Source organism: Neophocaena asiaeorientalis, unplaced genomic scaffold (genome assembly GCF_003031525.2).
Source record: "Neophocaena asiaeorientalis asiaeorientalis breed wild unplaced genomic scaffold, Neophocaena_asiaeorientalis_V1.1 scaffold30, whole genome shotgun sequence".
Classification (NCBI taxonomy): domain Eukaryota; kingdom Metazoa; phylum Chordata; class Mammalia; order Artiodactyla; family Phocoenidae; genus Neophocaena; species Neophocaena asiaeorientalis.
The window spans coordinates 9562098-9586239 of record NW_020174923.1 but is presented as its reverse complement, the minus strand read 5'-3'; the positions used below and the strand labels follow the sequence as shown (position 1 = coordinate 9586239).

The window sequence follows — 24142 nt, the reverse complement described above, 5'->3', positions numbered from 1 at the left end:
AATATTCCTTTGCTTATGTGAGAGTATCTGGAGGTCAGGTCTGGGACTGCACTCTCTCCACCTGCCCTGCGGAACGGGACGGAAGGCAACCAAGTGGATTAGGTGAAAGCCATTTTTTAAAGTACCGCAAAAGCAAAGCGCATTTGCAAACATTCAACCCAAACTTCAACGTAGTCATCACGGGATGACGCTTTTGAAGGAAGGGAGTGGGGTCAGGGAATTGCACAGGGCCCGGGACACTGCAAAGGTCAAATACCATCGCTCCCGATCCCTTAATCCCAAGAGCATTTTGCTCCGCCCTCCGGGCTTCACTGGGCCCGCTGCCCTCTTCTCGCCCGGCCTGTGTCTTGGTCACTAAATGCCCTAGAGGGTGCGATCAAGCATCCCGCGCCACCGCCCCTACTGCAGGTGAGAAAGAAGTGCGCCCAGACGCCGTCCTAAGTGCGCCGGCTCGCCAGACCCGGAAGCAGGCACCTCACGTGCTCTGGGGGAACTCGGGGGTCGCCGGCCAAGGGGGCGGGGCGTCTCAGGCTCTGCGTGCTTTCGTCATCGCGTAGGCTGGCGGGGCCGCGGGATGGGGAGGTGACGTATAGGGCACGTAAAGTGGCTGTGGGCGGGTCCAGGGAATAGGGCGGAAGCTAGCACCGCCTCTTAAAGTTGCCGGGGCCTTTCGGTGTGCCGCCTTGAGGACTGTGGACCGCGGCTCCTTTAAGCGTCGCCGTGACACGTGTGTGAGGCGGCGGAGGCCCGGATGGTGCGTGTGCGGGGCCCGTGCCGAGCAGACGCCAACTCTGCGGGCCTGCAGCCGGGCCAGCGGCGGAGCCAGCCGAGGGCCTGGTAGGCTAGGGCCGGGTTGGGGCGGCGCGAGGGCCGGGTGGAGAGCTTCCGCCCCGCGGGGCGTGGGAATGTGATTCCCGACGCTGGGCGCACAGGCGAACGCTCCGGGGAGACACGGGTGTTTGTTTGCGAGGGGCTTGGGGTCCACGGAGAGGCACCAGGGCTGCACCGTCCGCAAGGGGCTCCGGGGTCCACGGGGAGGCCCCGGGCTGCGCGTCCACGGGGGGCTCCGGGGTCCACGGGGAGGTACTAGGGCTGCGCCGTCCCCGAGGGCTCGGGGGCGCACGGGGAGGCCCTGGAAGTGTGTCCTCCGTCCGGGCTGCCTCGGGTCTGCTCTCTGCTCTTCTCCACACACCGGGAGCGACCCGCGGTGCAGGGGAGAGCTGCCCCGGCCAGGAGCCCATGCAGGGGAGAAGGCAGCAGCCCGTGGCGGTGTTACGCACAGTAGCATCATTTATGCAGAATTCAGACTTTCTTTGGAATGGCTTAAGTCCAAATAAAGGGGAGGGCGTTCCGTTTGGCAGCAGAGTTGATATCTTGTTTGTTCTTTTTTAGTAAGATATGTGGGAAAACTCACCCCTGGAGAGGGTAACATTCCTTACGGTCTTGGTCGTGGTCATGGTCCTGGTGAGGGGATGGGTACAAGATATGAGTTTTTAAAATACCTATTTCTTTGGGCGGGTAGTATTGGGTCTCCCCTGGGGTTCTAGGAGCTAGAGCAGCGTCTTAAAACAGGGATGGATGAGAGGAAAACATCCTGGCTGTGACACAGTCCACTGTCTGTAAGGGATGGGGAGAATCAGGCCTCCAAGGAGAGGGGCGCTCAGTTTGCTCTTTCCTGGCTGGGGACCGATGCTTGCTCTGCAGAAGAGCCCCCTCTAAAAGCGCCCCAGGGAGGCCCCAGCCCTGTGCTGTCTGGGGCTCCTCCCCGCCAGCACGTGGTTGACCCTGTGAGTCTTCAGTGCATTTTATGCTGGAAAAATGCATTTAAAGGGAGGAGGGAGAGAAAACGTTCTTGAATGGTGATTGATTTAAGGAAGCTTTATTTGAGTAGAGGTAGAAATGGGCATAGATAAGTGTGAGCTGTTCCTGGACCGTGAGGAACGTGCACTGGAGAGAGCATCCTCCCTGAGTTTTGAAGCAAGTATGTACATCAGAGGGCTTGTGATGGTTACAGGGACATTTTTCTCTGGGTCGCTGCACCTCAGAAATAAATCATTTTTAGGTTGTTGCTTAATGTTTCGGGTTGAATTGGTGATGTAGAGGTTTGATCTTCCTGTTGAAACTTGAAAAATTCTGTTTGTTCAAAATCTCTTGACTCCACATCGAGGAGTGGGCTATGTGGAATGGGTGGGTGTTCTTTACGTTATTTATCTCGAATTAAATTGGGTTAAATCTTCCAAGTTCTGTTTTATCCTCTAGCTTCGAGAGGTTCCCAAACCCATATCTGCCCATGACAAGAGTCCTTAGCAACGTGTGATCTTGACAAGAAGAGGGACATTGTAGGGAGTTTTCATGAAACAGAAACCTTTACAGATTGACTTCATGCTGAGATCGTGTTTATTATGCTCTTTTGTTTTTCTTTCTTTCTTTTTTTTGCTGTTAATATGCTTTTACTTATGGACATCAGACATGGTATATCTGAAACTTGCTGTAAAGTAATGTGGGTTCAGGAGAAGAATCGACTGGTCCTACACAATAATTATTGACGCTGAATTAGGGGAGCGTGGCGGTTCCCTGTGATGTTCTCTCTACATTGTAAATGAACGTTTTCACAGTAAAAAGTTTTTAAGTACCTTAATTTTCTGTAATCACAGTGATTGTGGTTGGTAATTAAGGAAAAAAAACAAACTTAGCAGAGTGAAAATTTGGCAACTCTCATTGTGCCATTTTTTGGGGAACTCTTACTGGCTCATGAAATCTGAAGGTTGGAGATGATTATCTGTTATCTCTTAGTCTTTGCAAATGTGATGGAGTCTGGAGTTGACTGGCGTGTGGGGAGATTTTTGTTCACTGGGCTTGTCACTGGCGTGAAGGTTAAGGTATGGAAGAAAGGGCAGTGTTTTCATGTCATGTCCATCGAAATCGTTTGTAGTTAGTTAGCTCAGCTCTTCACTCTTCCTAAGTCCCGCACTATCCATATTCCTTCCGCCTTAATGCTGACTGTTCCTGGTAGATGGTTGGCCTTCCTACTCCGTGTCCAGGGAATGGGGCTGATGAGACAGCGGGAAGAGAGCTGGCCTCATGTGATGCTGTGTTCATCCCACAGACTCTGACACCCATTCTGGACGACACGCTTGTGGCTCTGGTGATTGAACAGGCCAAAGCCTGGGAGCACGTGATTTTGAGGGCCCAGCACCACACCTGCCTAGTCTGGCCAAGCACCTGACTCCATGCTGCAGGAATAGCACACCCAAGTTCAGACACCCCAGGTAAGCCCACATGTGGTCCAGCAGCCATTGTTCAGTTGGTGAGAACGCTTAGATAATTCCCCTTAGGAAAGCTTCTTTTATTTTTTTCATGTCAAAGAACTTGTGCTTGCGTTTTTTTAAATAATGGTCTTACGTTTCTGTTCTTTACAGAAATTTTTATAGAAAAAGAAATTCGATCCGCATACAGAATTAGGTGCCCTATAACCATGAATCTGGACGGTTTACCAAGAGGTGCTGGACGGGGTCCTTTCACTCAAGCAGAGTTTTGGATCCACCTGACTAGTTGGGTCTCCTGGCTCAGGCCAGCGACCACATACCTGGGGGAGGTCATCATTTTTCTGATGGGAGTAAGCTGTGTAAGGAACTATTTTTCTAACTGTGCCTCAAATAGTCCTTGAGCTTTGGCCAGGGTGGTTGAGTTGACAGGTAGTGTGTGCAGTTAGGTGATGGGGATTTCGGGTTTGTTACAGTTTCTACACTGCGGCTTTAGGGACTGTTCTGCAGCCAGCGCTCAGCTCTCACCCAGTGTGTTTCTCCCCGTTAAGCTCACAGGCACCTTTGACACTTGTTTTTTTTCCTATTTTACAAAGAACGGTCTCCGGCAGTCCCAGTGATTGTCCCTGGAGGCTGTAGCTAATCCATGATGGAATAACCCAGGCCTGCCGCCTTCCAGAGCCTGAGCTGCCGCCACGGCCCCTGCCTGCTCCGCCCCACCCCACCCGCCCCTTAAGTTGAGGCGTTTTTGTGTACACCATTCTAGTCCTATTACTATCTTTTCTCCATCACTTTTAAAAAGATAGTCTGTACAAGCACTATCCAGTAACACAGGCCACAAGTATAACTGAGTTTTGCAGTGACCACGTTGAAAAATAAAAAGAAGCAGGTGAAATGAATTGTCACAATATAGCTTACTTAACCCAGTATATGTAAAATATAATCATTTTGGCATATAACTAGTCTTAAAATTACTGAGATGTTTTACACTTGCAAACTGAGTCTTCGAAATCCAGTGTGTGTTCTACACTTACAGCACGTCCCAGTTTGGCCCAGCCTCATTTCTCCTGTTCAGTGGCCCCATGAGGCTCGTGGCCTTTGTTTTGAAGAGTGTGGTTCTGAACAGATGAGTGAGCTCACCTCACTCTCCATGCAGATTCCTTTACTGCATGGATGTGTGTGTGACCAGAGTGTCTTGGGGGAATTAGTGTTCTCCTGGTTTTGAGCAGACGCTAGGAGGACATGGTCACCTCTTGAGGGAAATTGCACCAAGTATGACGTCCAAAGTCACTTGATGGTACTTGTTGAAGAGAAGACGCCGAGAAGGTAGTCTCGCCTCCTCCGGGCCGTGTCAGTCTGTTTAGTGTTGTTTGCGGAGGCACTTTGTCTTTCTGAGAGGAGAAGCGTGGGCGTCGCTGTGTCCACGTGGTCAGTACTACGTCTCGTGTCACCCTTCCTCCTTTGTAAGGTTGGCAGCCGATCCAGAGCCGCTTTTATGGTGGGTCACATCTGTAAGGCCCAGGAGGGGGTTGTCAGGGAAGGGATGCTCTGTTCCTGGGACCCACTTACCCGCCGCTCCGTGTTCTTTCCTGTCCCCACAGTGATGCACCATGCCCATAGTCGACAAGTTGAAGGAAGCCCTCAAGCCTGGCCGCAGGGACTCGGCTGACGATGGGGAGCTGGGGAAGCTCCTGGCCTCCTCTGCCAGGAAGGTCCTTCTGCAGAAGCTGGAGTTTGAGCCCGCCAGCAAGAGTTTCTCCTACCAGCTGGAGTCACTGAAGAGCAAATATGTGCTGCTGAACCCCAGGACAGAGGGAGCCGGCTGCCACAGGAGTGGGGATGAGCCGCAGGCCAGGACACAGGGTACTGGGAGAGGGCCTCGCTCTGTGCTGACCAAGTGGAGGGACGAAGCGTTGACTGATTAGTAGGACCAGAAACAGAGTGTGGTCACTTGTGAATGTCGTGCGTGGGGTCAGTAGAGTTTAGTTATGGAAGTAACGGTACAGGGTTGGTCAGAAAGAGATCTGTGTCCTTAGAGGTTCAAGAGCAGGCCTTGGAAACCAGACGGAGAAGTGGGGTGGGCTCAGAGTGCCAGGGCCCAGTTCTTCCAGCTGCTGATTCTCACAGCCTCGTCCTCTCATCCACAGAGGGGTCCTGGGGCGCTAGACCGACGCCGTCGGGGAGAGCCGTGGGGTGACAGGTGTTCTCCTGGGCTTCCGCAGCGGGAACCCAGTCACCCCCGGATGCTGCGTTCTGAGCACGTGCCCGAGTGCGCCACGGCACTTGCTCTGGGCGGTCTGCCTGCGCACGGAGTCAGACGGCCTCCTCTCTCCCATCCCTCCCCCCCCAGGCAGCGAGCGCGCGTACGAGAGCTGCGGTGACGGCGTCCCCGCGCCCCAGAAGGTGCTCTTCCCCGTGGAGCGGCTGTCGCTGCGCTGGGGGCGCGTCTACCGTGTGGGCGCGGGGCTGCACAACCTCGGGAACACCTGCTTCCTCAATTCCACCGTGCAGTGCTTGACCTACACGCCGCCCCTGGCCAACTACCTGCTCTCCAAGGAGCACACGCGAGGCTGTAAGTGAGCGCTGTGTGTGGGGGGGGGTGCTGTGCACACACATGGCTGTGGGGGGGCCCTGGGTCCTCGGGGCCAGATGGTCTCCTAAGTGGACAAACCCGTGTGCTCACGGTGCTGCCAGTTCAGCCCGGGTCCAATTCAGGAGTGAAGTAGTCACTGATAAATAGTAACGCTTTATAGTAACTGATAAATTCTACATTCGAATTGTGCCAGCTGCAGGATGGGCCGTGAAAGAGAATCAGGGTAGAGTAATGGTCTCTAAACTGGGCTGAAAGTAATTACCTAAAGAGAGAAAAGGGTTTTCAAAAGATACCTGCGAAATACGTGCATTCGGTTGTTTTATACACCTGTTTTTGTAGCAGTGTTTTATGTACATCATAAAACATCCTCCAAAGTGGACATTGAATGTGGGTAAAAAAAAGATGAAAGAAAATATAACTTACCCAAAGTAAAGAAAACAGAAAGTCTGAATAGCCTTTCAACCATTAACAAAATTAAATCAGTCGTTAAAACTTTTCGCATGAAGAAAACACCAGGCTGAGACAATTTATGGGTAAGTTTTATGAAACTTTTAAGAAACAGATCATTTCAATGCTTCCTGAACTCTTTCAGAGAAAAGAAAAAGAGAGAAAGCTCCCTAGCTCGTTCAATGAGGTTCTCTTAACTTGGATAACAAAATTAAATAAGCACAATGTGAGAAAGAAATACTACAGTTCCCTCTTGTTCATGAATATACATGTAAGAATTCTAGATAAAATACTAGCAAATTCAATAGTCTTTTAAACACTGTGAGCAACTTGTGTTCATCCTAGTAACACAAGGATGTTCTGATATCAGAAAACCTCCAGATGTAATTGTGGAGCCAGTACAGCACAGCAGTTACAAGCACCACTCTGGAGACTGGCCTGCTGGGTTTACATCCTGGCTCTGCCACCCGGCGACTGAGTCCTGGAGAATTACCTGACATGTTCTTATCTGCAGAGTAATAATAATATTTCCTTCATAGCGTTTTTGTAAAGCTTACATGAATTATGTAGAGTGCTTAGAATAGTACTTGGCACACAGTAAGTTCTACATCCATGACTGCTAATCTTGCTACCTTAGTTGCCGTCACTTTATCAACAGATTAAGAGAGAAAGGTCACCTGAAAATAGATGCCCCAAAAAATTATGATAAAGAAAACTCTTAGCAAAGTAGCAACAGAGGGATTTTTTTACTAATATTGATAAAAGGTATCTAGCAACAACTACAAAAAAGCATTCCAATTAGGAAATCATAGAAGCACACCTTTTAAAAATAAGGAGAGAAGCCAGGGTGGCCACTCTCTATACTTGTGTTTGATGTGCTGGTCCTGGCCAGAGCAGTAACCCAGGAGACAAGAGGAGGGAGTAACACTCTTGTTGGTTGAAAATGATATTCCTGAGTAGAAAAACAAAGGAATCCATAGACAAATTAGAAATTCGGGGGAATAGGAAAGAAATTTGGCACTATGACTAGATATAACATCAATATACAAAAAGTTACTTGAATTTCTCTACACCAAACAAGAAATTGTTAAAAAAAAATTTGCTATTATAAAAAATTGTATAACAGCAACAAAAATGATAAAGTGTGGAGACCCAAATTACCAAGATATATGTGGAAAACCTTTCCTGGGAATTCATTTTATGATAACCTACACACATGGAGATCGCTGCCTTCAGAGAGGGAAGCCTCAGTATTATAAAAATGTTGGTTCTCTCCCAAATTAACGTAGAGATTATTGTAGCTCCAGCTGATTCTAAAATTTATATGGAAAAGAAAAGCAAAGGACCAAAATCACCAAGACACCTGTGAAGAATATGAGAAGCAGTATACTCTAGCAGCCGTAAAGTCTTTCTGTAAAGTTAAGAGACGTTAAAGCGGCAGAGTTGAGTCAGGGAGGGAGGTACTGACCGATGGAGAGACAACCCAGAAACAGAGCCATGAATGCGTGGACGTGTGGCATTACACACCATTTTTTCACATATACATGTGTCTCCTGTTTTAAATAAATGGAACTTAAAAATAATTAGGGTTTACATACGGAAAAAATGAAATAGAATCCCCATTTCACAGCATACTCACACCAAAAAATGGATTTAAAACTTCTCAAAAGGGCTTCCCTGGTGGCACAGTGGTTAAGAATCCTCCTGCCAACGCAGGGGACACGGGTTCAAGCTCTGATCTGGGAAAATCCTGCATACCGCGGAGCAACTAAGTCCATGCGCCACAACTACTGAGCCTGCACTCTAGAGCCCGAGAGTCACAACTACTGAGCCCGCGTGCCACAACTACTAAAACTCGCATGCCTAGAGCCCATGCTCTGCAACAAGAGAAGCCACTGCAATGAGAAGCCCGTGCACTGCCGCGAAGAGTAGCCCCCACTTACTGCGACTAGAGAAAGCCCGCGCACAGCAACGAAGACCCAACGTAGCCAAAAATAAATAAATAAATTTATTTTTTAAAAAAAACTTCTCAAAAGTAAAAACAATGCTTTTATAACAGACGTGAGCAAGTATCTTTCTGACGTTGGGTTGGGAGAAAGCACTAACCATTAAAAAAATTGATGAATTCGGCTGCGTTAAAATTAAGAACTTCTGTTCATGAAAAAACAAAATTAAAAGACAGGGAGCTACAAACAAGGAGATGACAACCTGGGATGCATAAACAACGAAGGGTTGGGACCAAGAATATACACAAAACCACAAATCAACAAGGAAAAGAGAATAACATATTAAATAGATAAACATTAGGAGCAGGCATTTTATAGGAGAGGAAGCTCACGTCACGGGGCAGAGGAGGAGATGGCTAGTAACCGCGTAACCTGGGAGACGCTTTACACCTTTGTGGTCGATGAGGGTTCGGAAGTCTGACGGTACTGAAGGTCACAGGGGATGGAGGTCAATGAGATTTCTTTGTAAACTCCTGGTCTGAGTTGGCATAACTGCTTTGGAAAACAATCTGGTGTTCTCTGTCATATAATCTACACTTAGCAGTTCTACAGAAGAGCTCTGGTATCTGTGCACCAGGAAACCTACAGCAAAAAACTGTAAGCAGCTCAGGCGCCCATCAACACAATGGGTACCTGAATTATATAGGCACGTGGTAGAATATTATACAGCAGTGCAGAAGAATGGATTCGCTCCATGAATGAGTCCGAATAGCAGTGTCGAGTGAAGAAAAAGCCCAGAAGGCTGCGTGCAGCATGAATTCCTATTTATATCATTGAAAAGCAGATAATTTGTTGTTTAGGTGTACGTATATGTGATAAAACTTAAATAAATAAAAGTGATTTTTAAAAGTAGGTAAATTAGAAATCAGGGCAGAACCAGAGGCAGGGACGTGGGAGTGTGGGAGGAACATCATTATGATAAAAGTTTGGGATTGCATGACGTGTTCAGGGATATTAGTTATATTATTAAACAAGAATGGAAGAAGGCCAGGCTGTGGGACTACTGTAGTATTTAAGTGTCTTGCAGTGGCTCACAGCAGCACTAGCTACTATACCAAGGCACAGTGCACACTTCTGAGATGAAGGTGATGATAAATCTCTGTTGCCAGTGATGGTGATGGCTGAGGTTGTTTCGGGTGGACTTTACTAAGGTTTGACTGGGCTGTCTTTGTTTTTATCTCATGACGTTGGCGGTGAGAGCCTCTCTCCTGAGCCTGTAGGTCACTGCCGTTTTCGTGTTCCCTGTGCTTTTGCTGTTGGTTTCTCTGCAGGAATCTTTGAGCTATTGTCAACTTTGCAAGGGTTAATACAGTTAAAAGTAGGTCACATCTGTAAGTCCGTGTAACCTGGCACAAGTAAACAGTGGTATATGGGGGCAAGGGCTTGAGCTGGGAGCAGCCCCTCCTCCTGTGAGCAACGCAGGCAGACCTGGGGAGAGTGCCAGTGTCCCTCCATGTCACTATGAAATGTCAGTAAGCCTTAATTTCTTGGCTTTTTTAGAGTAAAATGTATTAAGAGAAGTTTTAATATTTTTTTCCTGGCACCTGACTGGATCCCCAGGTGACCCCTAAGTGGGCTTGGGCTGTCCTCTCTTCCTCGAATTCACTGTTTGAAGATTCTCAAGGGTCCAGGGAAGTATGGCTTGAACATGACAAGGGGCTGCTTGCATGGAGCCCCAGTCCTGCAACGTGCCGGGACCACTTCAGGATCTATCCACAAAATAAACACTGTAAAATATCCAGGATTAAATCCTACTCTTTCGTACCTTCTTCCCCAAATTTAAGTAGTAGTGTCCCTCAAATCATGGATACAACTTTTATGATGTATTTTCCTAAATTACCTGAACAAAGTGTCCACGGGCTTTTAAAATTAAACTTGCGCATTACCAGGGATTTGGGAAATCCTGTTCCAGGTATTTCTGGGTGAAATTGTTACGTGCCCTATTTTTTTTTTTTTTTTTTTTTGTGCTGAGTCACAAGGCTTGCGGGATCTTAATTCCCGGACCAGGGATTGAACCCTTGGCGGTGAAAGCACCGAGTCCTAACCACTGGACCACCAGGGAGTTCCCAGTTGCCCTATTTAAGAGTGATGATTTATTAGTCTAAAAGTCTCAGCGTTTTAGATAATGATTAGAGGCTTAATTTCCACACGACTTTCATAGGAGTATCTTAACATGAATCAGATTTTGTAAATGGGAGCTCTTTTTGTTTGCTTAACATTTGTTACGTTTGTTATCTTAAATAACATTAGGTTTTTTGCCTCAATTTGAGCCTTCTCCACAATTATTGCCCTTTAAAAAGTGAAAGTAATGAATGGATATAGAGTTGAGAAAACTCTAAAATGAAAAATAAAAGCCTCTCCTTCATGTAAAGGCATTAATCACATGAATGGTTTTTTGATTTCCCTCCAAGAAGAATTTTTTGTGTAAATACTAGCATTTTTTTAAAAATTAAACTTTTTTGCATTATGGTAAGTGCATATAACATAAAATGTACCATTTTAGGTGTACAGTTCAGTAGCATTAAGTACCTTCACACTGTCATGCAACCATCACCACCATCCATCTCCAGAACTTTTTCAAACTGGAAGTCTGTCCCCATTAAAAACACCCCCTCCCCCCGCCAGCCCCCATCCTTGGTACCCTCCATCCTATTTTTTGTCTCGGTGACTCTTACTGCTCCAGGTACTTCATGTAACACAAACACAAGTGCTTGTCCTTCTAGGACTGGCTTACTTAGTATAATGTTCTCAAGGTTTCTCTTTGTTGTAGCAGGTGTCAGACTTCCTTTTCTTTTTAAGGCTGAGTAATATTCCACTTTATGTATAGACCACATTCTTTATCCATTCGTCTGTCAGTGGACGCCCAGATTGCTTCTACATTTTGGTTCTTGTGAATAATACTATAAATGTGGGTGTACGAGTATCTCTGAGACTCTGCTTTCCCTTCTCTTGGGTAAATACCTGGAAGAGGAATTACTGGATTATATGGGAATTCTATTTTTAATTTTTTGAGGAACTACCATACTGTTTTCCACAGTGGCTGTACCATTTGACATTCCCAGCAACAGTGTACAGGGGTTCCAGCTTCTCCACATCTTTAGCAACATGTGCCCTTTTCGTTTGTAGATTCTAGGATTTTTTTGTATGTATATGGTAAACAGGCTGCATGCTGTTTCAGTTTTTAATTTGAGATAGGTCTAAGTAACTGGGTGATTGGAGGTGTTCAGGGGGAGAGTAATGGATTGGTGTGAATTTTGTGTTAGGCGCTGGGTCTGTTGAGGAAGGTCGTGCGCTATATACACGACTACAGTATCTTGTAGAACTAAAGATGTGCTTGCCCTTGGACCCAGAAATGTGTCTTGTAGGTATACGCCTTAGAGAAACTGACATACGCACAAGGACCATTCACCACAGCATTTGTGGTAGCAGGAAGAGGCGGGGAGGTCGGCATGCAGGAAAAGGGGGGTCGTGTGGATGAACTGTGGTCTGGAGCAGGGATTAAAGAGCACTTTGTTACACTGTATAGAGAGTGCGCTTAAACGTGAAGCTGCAGTATCCCGGTGAGTGAGTGCCACGTGTGGGATGCAGTGAATCCGTGAATGGGAACAGTGGTGACCTGGTTGGGGAGAAGGATGAAGCATGTGGGGAACAGGGTTGTGAGAGGTTGAGAGGGGAGTTCAACTATCACACCAGTACTTGACTTAAAAATCACCTAAAATGGGGTGTAGTCTTTGCTCTTCTCTGTGTATTTAAGATCATAATTGTAAGTAGAGGTAGAAGCATAACGCTATCTCGCTTAATTCCTGGGGGACAAAGAGTTTATCCGGAGCACGGGGACTGGCCGCAGCCTGGGGGCCCCATCGCAGCCTGGGAGCTCTGTGTGGCCCTCCACCGGTCCTTCTGGACCCGTCCCCACCATGTAGGTGTCGCCTGGGGCGCCAGAGCTGCAGAGTCGGGCCATCAGGCTGGGGGAGCACTGTGCCCGGGGTCTCCCCAGAGCTGGCTGAGCCCCTGTGTCTCCTGGAAACCAGAGCAGAGGTTCCTGCACTGAGGAGCACATGAAGCGGGTGTCGGGAAGCCCAAAATATTCTAGCCTGTTGACTATGTGATGCAGTTCGGAAGTCAGAGAAAGCATTGTTCTAAACGGTGCTTGAAAACTCAGACTCCTCGGTCTGTGGAGAGACCGGGTCCCGGGTGCTGCAGGCGGCGTGGGGGCTTGGGTCGGGCCGTCGGGCTCCTGCTGTCTCTGCCGGGCGGGAGGCCATGTCGTCAGCTCTCCTGGGAGCTCTCGCCTTACCACGACCGCCTGTCCGTGCCCGCAGGTCACCAGGGAAGCTTCTGCATGCTATGCGTCATGCAGAACCACATCATCCAGGCCTTCGCCAACAGTGGCAACGCCATCAAGCCCGTGTCCTTCATCCGAGATCTCAGAAGTAAGAGCAGCTTCCTTCTGGCGGGGGGCAGAAGGGAGGGCTCGGGAGGCTGCACACACAGAGTGTAGCAGACCAAGCGAGCCCTGGGGCTGGATGTGGAGGAGTCCACACCAGGTGGTGGTGGTCCCCGCCCTGAAGATCAGGTGGCTTTGGCCAGGCCGGGAGCTGTGTGTCATGGGCCCGGAGGTGGGGAGCAGGTAAGGAAGGGCTGCGGGGCCTTTTCTCAACGTCAGAGAGACCAGTGTCCATGTGCTGTGACAGTCAGATATCTCCCTTAGCAGAAAAGATGGGCTCGTTGGTTTTTGAAGCCGGTGTAAGTTGTATTGCGATGACATGGTGATAATCTGCCACGGTCTGTATTGGCTCCTGGAAAACCAGCTTCAGTTCATCAATGGATCTCATATCCTTAATGCTTGGTGTTCATTTGTGCTTTCTGTTAAGTGTAGAGGGTTTAAGCCCTTAGGTCTCTTTGAGAAGATAACTGCCGTGAGGGTGGTACCTGGGATGTAGGAAGCCAGGCAGACTCCTTTTCCTCGCCTGGGTTTAGTCCTGGGTCTGCTAGGAGTTGGTGATGAGACCGACAGGAGTGGGACGTTTGGAGAGCAGGCAGGAGCTCTTCCCTTCCGGCCTGATGCTTCTTCCTTTCCTCCTTAGAGATCGCCCGGCATTTCCGCTTCGGGAACCAAGAGGACGCACACGAGTTTCTGCGGTACACCATTGACGCCATGCAGAAGGCCTGCTTGAGCGGCTGTGCCAAGTACGCGCTCCTCCCCCCACCCCAGGCTGCCTCTGTGGACCTTAGCCCTGTGGCCCTGAGCTGAAGCTCCAGCAAGGGGTCGCACTGCTTCCCAGGAAAGGGCTTCTCCTGCTGCAGGGCAGGTGGTGGCCATCTCTGTCCCAGCAACTCATGGAGGGAAATGCCTTTTTTTTTTTTTTTAATGTTTATTTATTTATTTTTGGCTGCGTCGGGTCTTCGTTGCTGTGCGCAGGCTTTTCTCTAGTTGCGTCAAGCGGGAGCTACTCTTCGCTGTGGTGTGCAGGCTTCTCATTGCGGTGGCTTCTCTTTGTTGTGGAGCACGGGCTCTAGGCGCGCGGGCTTCAGTAGTTGTGGCACGTGGGCTCAGTAGTTGTGGCTCGCGGGCTTAGTTGCTCCGTGGCATGTGGGATCTTCCCGGACCAGGGCTTGAACCCGTGTCCCCTGCATTGGCAGGCGGATTCTTAACCACTGCGCCACCAGGGAAGTCCTGGGAAATGCTTTAATAGATCTCTTCGAGGATCTTACGCTACTGACAGGGACTTGTCCCATCTTTTAAAAATCACCTCATTATTTTGGTACTGAGGATGGGGATGGTAGGAATTATAATGTCTTTATGGAAGAACTTGAAAGGCTGCAGGAAAACTTGAGGGTAAGGAGATTATGATTTTTGAGGTTTCACTCTGCCCAAATTTGAGAGCATAGACAAATGCACATGACGGATTTATGGTTGGTTGCTTGGTCTTCCCTTTTGTAAAACAGCTACTGTCAGCAGTGTTTTTGTATCATTCTTGGGTTTTTGGGTTCAGAGAGAAGAAAGGAGGCAGGAAGTGCTGCCTAGGCTTGGAATAGAACTGAGTCCTGGAGTCTGGAAATACAACTCAGGAGTCATATCTGGAACATCCTTTGGGAAAGTTAGTTGAGTTGTAGCCATGAGGATGGGAAACCTCTGTTTCAGCGGATGAAACTCTGATGTCATTAAACCTGACCCGTAGCCCGGTAAAGTGGTCTGTCTTTGGTGACCCTGCACTGGTTGGGAAGTGACTCTCCCCTCGGGAACACACGATGGCATTGCTTTTGCTTGTGTTAAAGGCCCTTTTTTCCCCTTAACGCCTGGGAATGTTTCTCGTGTTCTGCCTTATGTGTTTGATGGTACGGTGCCCTTTCGGGTGCCGGGTTGTTGGTGTTCTCATGTCTCAGCCGCCCCCTCCCCGCGGCCGCACCGCACACCCCCCCACCCCTGCTTCCTGTGCCCCTCACTCCATCTCCTTTGAGTCCCTCCTCCATGTGCCCCTCGAAGTTCAGTCCTTGTTTCTTTCCTGAGTTTAGTGAACTTTCCCTCCTTTTGGTCATTTTATCTTAGTTTTAAGGCGTGTTCACGGTGTTCTTCCATCTCCCCCACATGCTTGTTTGGGGTCTTCAGTTCAGCCTGGAGTTTGTGTCGCTGTCTTCTCCTGCTTCATGTTGCTTCCGGGGGGCTGATTCTCGTCAGGTAGGGTGTCAAGTCTCCTTCACCATTTTCTACCGGAACCACCTTTGCTTCCGTACCACGAGGATTCGGCGATTCGCTCGGCTCTTGCTTCGGGCGCCCCCTTCTGGCCACACAGCGAAGCACACGCTGGAGTGGGCAGCTTTTCCTCTGCGGGCAGAAGGGGCTTGTGGCCTCAGTATTTTTATGTTTCTTGTTCAGGACCCTGGTTTTCCCCTTTGTTCTCCTGCCCTGAACCCCCTGCTCCCCAAGGAGGCTGCCTGCCTCCTCCTGCCGAGTTTTTGCCTTGGGGACTGCCTCCCAGCCACATCCTGTTGCTAGGACGCTTGGGAGCCTCACCTTACAGGAGGTGCTGCACAGGCCTCAGGTCCCCTCGTCCCTTCTCCTTTCCCTCCCTTCCTCTGGGACGCTCGGTGGGAGCGTCTGGGATGACTTTTTGATCTGGCTTTATTTTCCTGCTTCTGGGTGATTGAATGTCTGTGCTGTCCCTGCTTCCGGCTGAATGAGGGTGCGTCCTATGTGGTCCTCTGGGCCCCTGTCCTGACGGGCTTCAGGTGACCCGGGGGCGACCTGGAGTTCAGCAGCTGCATCACGCCCAGAGGCTTTCAGTCTGCTCTGAGGTTATGTCCTTGCTAGTTCGGGGACCTAAAATGTCCCTTCTTTGATGAGTGGTGGTGACAGTATAGAAGGTGGCAGCTGATTTTTCTTTTCCTAACATGCAGAATAAAAATCTGCTGACCCTTTGTTTGTCCCCCACGTGTTTTGGAGCTATACTCCTCAATGCGTCTGGGCAGCGCAGCCATGAATAGTCGTGTGGCCTGGACAGGAGGCTGAGACCAGGGCGCCTGGCTCGCTCTGCCGGTGGTGGGAGGTGGCCGCCTGCGGAGGGAGGTGCCGGGTTAGCAGCACACACGCCGCCGCCCACCCCCGCCTGGGAGGCAGAAGCACCTGCAGGAGGTGGTGGGCAGGAGACTGGGGCCTGGGTGGACACGGGGAAGCTCTTCCCGGCAGGGAATGGGCCTTGCCATGTAGTGCTTTTGTGGCCCAAAAGACCAAAAGGGTGGCTGCGTTTGTGTCCCGGGGGTCTCGGGGACTCAGGACAGTTGCAGAGGAGTGGGTCAGATTCGGTGGGTTGCAAGCAAAACCAGGAGCAGAGGCTAGGCGTAGGGTATTGTTTCCAGAATCTTCGCTGCGTGAGTCGCTGTGGGTGCAGGTGCTGCGCTAGGTGCTCTCTGGAGCTCTGCTTCGCAGCTCTGGGGCTGGGGGTTTGAATGTAGGTCTGCCGGACCCTAAAGCCCACGCCCGTGCCCACTGCTGTCCTGCTGAGAGGGTTCAGAGGGGGAGTTTGTCCCTGCTCACCCTGCGCTCCCTTTCCCAGAGGTGCGCGTGTGCGGTGCCCACGAGGGACTGTGGGGCTGAGCTGGAGCGGGGAGGGGTGGGCCGGGGGTGGGGTGACGTACAGGTCCATCCAGCCTCTTGCTCCCCGTGCCGTGGGAGGTGAGGCGGCTTCTGTGGGGAGCAGGCCACGCGGGTCAGCGCGTGCGGAGGCCTCGGGGCAGAGCTGTCGCTGACCAGGTGGGACCTTTCCCATCCTCGCACTGAGCGGGTAACGGCACAGGGGCTGGCGGGGCTGCCGGCCTGCTTCTTGGCCCCTGTCCTCCCCCTGAAGGCCATGGCCTTTCTGCAGGTTGGATCGTCAGACGCAGGCTACGACTTTGGTCCATCAGATTTTTGGAGGCTATCTCCGATCGCGAGGTAAGTGGAGAAATGTTCTCTGCCCCTTCTTGTTGGGGATTAGAGTATTAACCAGAAAGGCTTGGTATTGGCACCCAGGCTGACCCGCCAGGCCCAGGAGGCCTGCAGCCTGGTTTGTGCACCACAGCCCTGCCTCCTGCATTGCTGGGGGCCCCGTTCCTGGGAGGGGGTTTGGAGCAAAGCATCAGGAGCCTGTGGATGCGGGTGGTGTTCCTTTTCCTCAGACTCCATAGTTGCTCAGATGTGGCCGCTGCCCTTGGGGTGGGAGTGAGCACCCCGGGGCAGCTGGCCAGGCTGGGAAGGCACCTCGGGGTTTGCCCTCGTCTCCTCCTGAGCACTTCCCATCCCAAGATTTCAGGGGGCTGGTGAGCTGGTGGTCTGCCTCCAGTTCTCAGACTTGGAAACGGGGGTGGTGCCCTGGAGGCCCTGCACCCACCCCACTGCCCGCCTTGTTCTCTCGCAGTCAAGTGCTCCGTGTGCAAGAGCGTCTCAGACACCTACGATCCCTACTTGGATGTGGCGCTGGAGATTCGGGTATGGACCCTGTCATGCTGTTTCATTTGCATTAGGACAGGGAGGCCAGAGGGCAAAGACCCCAAAGAACAAAAACCTATGAGGGCATGTGATCCAGGTAGATCAGGAAAGAAATACTTGGAGTCCTACATTTTCGTGTATTTCTTCCTAGCCATTTCCCTGTGCGAGCTCTATTTTTTTCAAAAAGAAGGGGGAAAATAATGCAGTTTTGTGCCCTGAGGCATGAATAGCGGCCACACTGAGTGCAGGGTTTGAGCAGGGAGGTCCGGTGTGCTGCGGGCAGCTTTCACACAGAGGCTGCGCATTTCAGAGCGGCCTTCCTTTCTCCCTGCTCGAACTCTGCAGGAGGTGAGCTCACCTCAGCCTGAGGTCTGGACTGGACCCTCTGAGGCCTTGATGAACCCCCGGGGCTGTGATCCTCGTCAACAGAGGAGGGGTAACAGCCTGGCTCCCTGTTCCTTTGCCATGCTCTGAGTCCCAGAAGGTGGCAGCTAGCAGGCCAGTTCTTATGCAAGTGAAATGTTGTGATTTGCTGCGTCAGCCTGAAGAAGACCTTACATTCAGCATTTCTGGAGAGTCAGCCTATTTCTTCCGCTCTTTGTTCTATTCCCTGTTTTTGTCCTTCTCAGCAAGCTGCAAATATCGTGCGTGCCCTGGAACTTTTTGTGAAACCCGATGTCCTGAGTGGAGAGAATGCCTATATGTGTGCGAAGTAAGTTTCGTTTTGCTCTCGGCAAAAAGATCAAGCCGGCCAGAAAGAAAATATGTCACCTAACCCGACACGGCTGCCGTCCCCTCCCTCCCTCTCGCCCTCAGAGGTGACCACTGTCCACATTTCTTTTTTTTGGCCGCGCCTCACGGCTTGCAGGATCTTAGTACTCGACCAGGGATTGAACCCAGGCCGCGGCAGTGAAAGCACCGAGTCCTAACCCTGGACCACCAGGGAACTCCCAGTCACTGTCCACATTCTTGAGTGGTGTAGATGTGTCTTAAAACTGAAAACCTTTAAACAATACAGATGGAGGGATAGCTGTGGTTGTCCTAGCTGCTGTTTTATTATGTGGCGCTTACTCCGTGCTGGGCCCTGTTCTGAGGGCCTCGCGTGCACTCACTCGTGAAGCAGGGACTGTTATTACCCCCATTTCACAGGAGGAGAAAACTGAGGCACAGAAGTGGAGTGACTGGACATGGCCGTCTGCTCTGGAGGCCGTCCTGCCTCCTCGAAAAGCCGGGTTCTGTGGCTTCCGTTTTTGACTTGAGTTGTCCTCGGCATTTTTCCATTTCAGCAGTTGTGACTGACCTCGTCCTCTTTAGGGTTGTGCTGTCTCAGTGTGTGGGTGTGTTACTTTATATCCAGGTCATTTAAGAGCTGTAAATCACTAATGAAAGTTTTCTCGCTATGCTTTTCAGGGGGATGATTCTGTGCCTGAGCCCTGCTTTTTCTCCCTCTCAGTTCACTTCCTTTGGCTCTAGAAGCTGTTCACTTTTGCCTCTGTCTTCTCCCCCTTCATTTCCTTGTCTTCTGGCTTTGCTTTCGGTGATTTCCTGCCTGCCTGTTTATCTCTTGGCCACATCTGCTTGAATTTGCTTTTCCTGTGTTATAGCCCAAAGTTACTTTTCCATGCATCTTCTTTAGTCTCCTCATTGGGAAAGTACTTTGTTTTTGCTTTAGAATCTCCACCTTTTCTCTAGTCCTGGTGGCCCTGCCGTAGCTTTCCTTTCCTTAAGTGGTGTTGATTGGTTTTTAGGGGTGCAGAGGGCACGGTCTCATTTAAGAAGACCCCTTATTTAAAGTGCAGTTCCTGATATTCTGATACTGACCTAGTGTGAGGACAGCAGTCCTCAGAGCACGAGCTGATAGCTCTTCCTCTCCCCTTCCTCGCAGATGCAAGAAGAAGGTTCCGGCCAGCAAGCGGTTCACCATCCACAGGACGTCCAACGTCCTGACACTCTCACTCAAGCGCTTTGCCAACTTCAGTGGGGGGAAGATCACCAAGGTGAGCACTCGCAGCGCCCAGGCTGCTTGGTCAGCGCTTTCTGAAAGATTCCAGGCTCTACTCCAGATTGAGTGGATTCAGATCCCTGGAAGACAGGGCCCAGGAGTCCGCATTTTTGCAAAGTCCCTAAATGATCATTATGCAGTCAAGTTCAAGAACATTTTCTCCCCAGCATCTTCCTGTGCTTGGGGTGCTCCTGCTATAGAAGGTGTGGGCGGCCCAGGAATCAGTGTGATGAACACTGTGCTCCATGCCCCGTTAGTCTCTGAAGCAGCTGCAGCTGCAAGCTGTGCCTTTTTGTGGAGTGTGATAACTTACTTGTCCGCACAGTGGTCTTTTAATAGAAGACGCCTTGTCTCATAAGGGCCCGGAGATGTGTTCTCGGTTGGCAGAGCCTAGCTGTGTGGTTTGGGGCGAGGCACTTGTCTGAGCTTTCAGTCTTCTCACTGGCAGTGGTAGTGGTTAGGTCAGCATTTCCCAAACTGGTGTTCTGCAGAACGGTAGTATGGTACCCTGAAAAAAAGTGTTCCGTGTTCTGTGTTCAGCCGAGTTTGGGAAACGCCAGGCCCGAGTTAAGATAGTTCTTTTTAATTGCAGACCTTCTCAGAGCCTTTATTAAGCTGTGTCGTGTTTTGAATCTCCAAGGGGAATTCACTAAACTCAGTTACTGAGGGAGTCACTCATTCCTCCGTTCTAACACTTGGGCTTACATCGCACCATGCCGTGTGAGGCACTGGGAAATCAGTGGGAGATAATCAGTGCTGAATGAGGTCGTGTTGCTTCTGCCCTGAGGATCTCACGTTCCGCCATAAAATCTCCTGGAACTAGTTTTCCATTAGGACACAGTTTGAGAAACTGGTCTGTTTGATTTCGGCCCCATGTCTAGCAAGATTGGACTGGGGCTCCTGAGCCTATTGGATGTGTTGGCTTTTGAGATTTTGAGATTGTCAATAGACAGGAAAAGCTATGTCGGTTAATATCATGACATTCTGTTGATCCAGACAAACAGGTACCAGCTGTATGAAGCCCAAGAACAGGCAGAAGTAACCACTTGCCGTAGGACTTGGAGCAGTGGGTGCTTGAGATGGGGGCACTTAGTGGACAGAAGGGGGTTCTCTGGGTCCGTGTCTGTCTCTTGAATGGAGTGTAGGTTACCATCAGTGTACACTGGTCAGAACTCACCAAACTGTACTCCTATCTTCACTCTGTGTAAACCGTACTTCTTTTTTTGGCCGCACCGTGCGGCATGGGGGATCTTAGTTCCCAGACCAGGGATTGAACCCGTGCCCCCTGCAGTGGAAGTGCGGAGTGTTATCCACTGGACTGCCAGGGAAGTCACTGTACTTCATTTTTTTAAAAGTCTGTATGTGCACAGGCAGAAATGCAAGTATGTTATATCTGTATCATTCAAAGGTCATGTTTGGTAATATTTTCTTATGAAAAATTGTTGATTTCTAAAATAAATTATGGCATGACCTTCATCCTGAGCTACTCCATTAAAATTTTAACCTGCTGTTTCAATTAGCCGTGTGGAGTCAGCACCTGTTTTCCTGAAGCCCTGACTCCCAGCGCTGTGCCCCTGTACTCCCCTTGCAGTGTTCCTGCATGGTGGCAGGGAGGAGAATGAACGACTCTTCTCCTTTCACATGTGGGACCAGGTAGTGAGAGAACTAATTGGGATGCACGGCCAAGACAGGAGACCATAAACCACTTGTCAAGACAATAAAGTAAGAGTTTCTCATAGAAACTCCCATAGAAAGACTGCACTTTTCTGCCTCTTTTTTAATCACTGACTAAAGGAGGCCCCCGCCTCAGCCTTGCTGTGTGCCCATTGCCCCACATTGTTAAAGACCAGCTGATGGAGAGGGCAAGGTGACCCTTACTCCCAATGATGAATTGTAATTGCCTTTTCCTTGGCTTTTCAAACAGGATGTGGGATATCCGGAATTCCTGAACATCCGTCCGTATATGTCCCAGAGTAATGGTGAGCCTGTCATGTACGGACTGTACGCTGTCCTGGTCCACTCGGGCTATAGCTGCCACGCCGGGCACTATTACTGCTACGTGAAGGTCAGTGGCTCCTGTGTTGGTGTCAGGCTGTCTTAGGTGGTGGTATGCGTGCTACCTCCGGGGGGCAGGTTTGCGGTGCCTGTTTGCACAAGTCCAGATGTGACCTCTGCAGAATGTTTATTCTGTGGAAAGTGGCCGTGTTTTGTGGTTGTGTCCAGGTCCTGTTGTTGTTTCTTCGTGGAGTGCAAAGACGTGTTTTAAACCTGTCTCACCAGGATCTGTCCCACTCTTGGCCTTGCGATGAGACACTGGAGGGGGGCTGCTGCCAGTGCCCTGTCCTTAGACCCCCCTGGAGAAGTCTCAGAAGGCCAGATATTGGTGGGAGAGGCTGTGCTGAGCAGACCTGTCAAAATAGCCTTCCACAAGGAAGGCTCGCATCTTTTGGGGTGCCAGGAAGGAAGGGGGACTCCAGCACACTCAGGGGCACGTTCAAAGTTAGAGGGATACTTGACATTTTATGAAGTCATAAAACGCTAGTTAGTTCATCAGCACTGGGATACATGTGGCAGCTAAAAGGTTTTTTCCTTCCCTTGTTAAAAGTAAGGATCGCAGAAGTGTTGATCGTTGTGTTTTGTTTCGTCCACACCCTGCGCTGCTCAGGCAAGCAATGGACAGTGGTACCAGATGAACGACTCCTTTGTCCACTCCAGCAACATCAAGGTGGTTCTGAACCAGCAGGCCTACGTCCTCTTCTACCTGCGGTAACCGGCTCCCCCCACCCCCGCCCCAGAGCACTCGCCTTCACTCTGCTCTCGCCCCGACCAGCCACCCTGGCCTTTCCCTGCGTGAAAGTGACTGGAATTCTGCAGGAGGGAAGCTCTTGGAGCAGCTCTCCTCCTGCCAGTCAGGTGTAGTGGAGAGCGGCCACTGGGAAGGGCACTTAGATCACGTCCACTTGGCTGTTGAGTCAAAGCCAGAGCCTGTGGGAAGGTCAGAGCAGGAGTCCATCTGCCCCACGGTGAGGTGGCTTTGAATGTAAATTGGAAGGTTGTCTATTACATTATTGCCCCAAATTAGATGCGTTCCATCTGGCTATCGGCTGGCGTACAGACCTTCCTCTGTGGGGAAAGTGATCACGGTGGGCAGTGAGGTAGGTCGTCAGGGGGTAGAGGCTAAGTAGTCAGAGGGTGTAGGCCTTTGGAAGATGCCTCTTCTTGGGACTGATCGTCACCGACCTGGAAGATGAGGGTGTGGAGCAGGGAGGTGTTTTGCTGCTCCAGGATGGCTTTCTGATAGACTGAGACTCTAATAATCTTGGAAGAACTGAGTAATTTGCTCTTTGCTTACATTGAGCAGAATCTCAGGCTGCGTAGTAAGTTCTCATGGTTTAAGGGCGAAGTCAGCTTCAGAGAAGCACGTTGGGACAGTCATGGTTCCCTCTGGCTGTTTTTCTGCCTTTGCCTGTCTTTTTTTATTTATCCGTGCAGCGTGGCTTGCAGGATCTCAGTTCCCAGACCAGGGATTGAACCCCGGGCCACTGCAGTGAAAGCCTGGAATCCTAACCACTAGGCCAGCAGGGAACTCCCTGCCTGCCCTTTTTTTTTTGGAATGGAATTGTAACCTTGACTTCTGTATTCTGATTCCTTCTCACACTCAGTTTCGGTAAAGCCTCTGCAGCTTTAGTAAGACACTCCCTGACTTTGTTCTCTTCCTTTGACAGGATTCCAGGCTCTAAGAAGAGTCCTGAGGGCTCCATCTGCAGGACAGCCTCCTCCCTTCCCAGCCACCCCAGGGTGGTTCCAGACCACACCAGGAAGAATATCAGCAATGGGACCACGTCCTCATCAGTGACTGGAAAGGTACTTGTTTAAGAGGATCGATGTAATCATTGCCGTTCTTCGTGCCTGTGCCTCTCGGGGGATCGTGGAGCCCCCAGACCTCTTCATGCTGGGGAGCTCGGCCCGATGGAAGGAGAGTGCAGACAGCAGTCCTGCTGTATTCCACGTTCTTTCTGAAGTGGGTCACGGAGCCAACAATGGTGAGAAGGAAGAGGGGGACAGTGATGAGAAAACCTGACTCAGCAAATCAAGACTTAGAGCTCCCAGTGTGTCCCCACCTTAGAGCAGCTGCCACGCGGAAGTGCAGTGACAGGTTTCCCAAGCAAACCTCTGGCCTTAAGCATCTGGGAAAAAAATATTTTATCCCCACATTTTAATACTAAAAATGTGAGTAGTTTGTCCCAGTGTTAATTTTCTGATTTTGATAATTATACTGTGGTTATGCTAAGAGAACGTCCTTTGTTTTTAGGAATACTCGTGGGTGTGTATGGAGGTAAAAGGACGTCGTGTCTGAAATTTAACTCATATAGTTAGGAAAATATATATGTACATACATACACACATATATATGCAGAAGGAGAGAGAGCAGGAAAGCTAATGTGGTAAAGTGTTAACAATTAAGGAATACCCTTGAAGTTATTTTCGTATGTATTTGAAATTTTGTACTAAAAAAGTTAAGAACTCAGTTTTATTAATAAGATAATAGCAGTTTCCTTATAATGTAATTCGTAATTCAAAAATAGAACGGCCCTCTCTGTTGACTACTTCTGTGATCCTTTCCCTTCCGTCTGAAGATCAAATCCAAACACAGGCTGCCGGGGCCTTCACATGTCTACAGGGGTTTTAGTCATTTATGCAAATCTGTTTCCTTTCCAACATTCAAGAAAATAGAAGCTGAAATAGAAGCATTAGAGTTGACGTAGCAATGACATGCCGTGACCTGGTTGCAAAGGTGGTGGTCACTGTGGCCAGAGCAGGAAAGCCAGAAGCCCTGGGTGCTGCTCAGAGGAACAGCGACGGGCA

At 49.9% G+C, this 24142-nt stretch overlaps 1 protein-coding gene across 2 annotated transcripts in view; it reads left to right on the top strand.

The window, feature by feature from the left end:
* Window positions 1–726: 726 nt before the first annotated feature.
* Window positions 727–24142, top strand: part of USP36 (ubiquitin specific peptidase 36) — a 34453-nt gene continuing 11037 nt past the window's right edge. For both annotated transcript variants that reach the window (XM_024761036.1, XM_024761035.1), the window contains exons 1-13: window positions 727–837; window positions 3107–3269; window positions 4865–5126; window positions 5614–5835; window positions 12632–12742; window positions 13397–13499; window positions 16673–16740; window positions 17204–17274; window positions 17904–17986; window positions 19160–19271; window positions 21201–21341; window positions 21942–22042; window positions 23002–23140. In XM_024761036.1, the coding sequence (XP_024616804.1) occupies window positions 4874–5126; window positions 5614–5835; window positions 12632–12742; window positions 13397–13499; window positions 16673–16740; window positions 17204–17274; window positions 17904–17986; window positions 19160–19271; window positions 21201–21341; window positions 21942–22042; window positions 23002–23140 (1404 nt within the window). In that variant the 5' untranslated portion in view covers window positions 727–837; window positions 3107–3269; window positions 4865–4873. The remainder of the gene's footprint in view (window positions 838–3106; window positions 3270–4864; window positions 5127–5613; window positions 5836–12631; window positions 12743–13396; window positions 13500–16672; window positions 16741–17203; window positions 17275–17903; window positions 17987–19159; window positions 19272–21200; window positions 21342–21941; window positions 22043–23001; window positions 23141–24142) is intronic.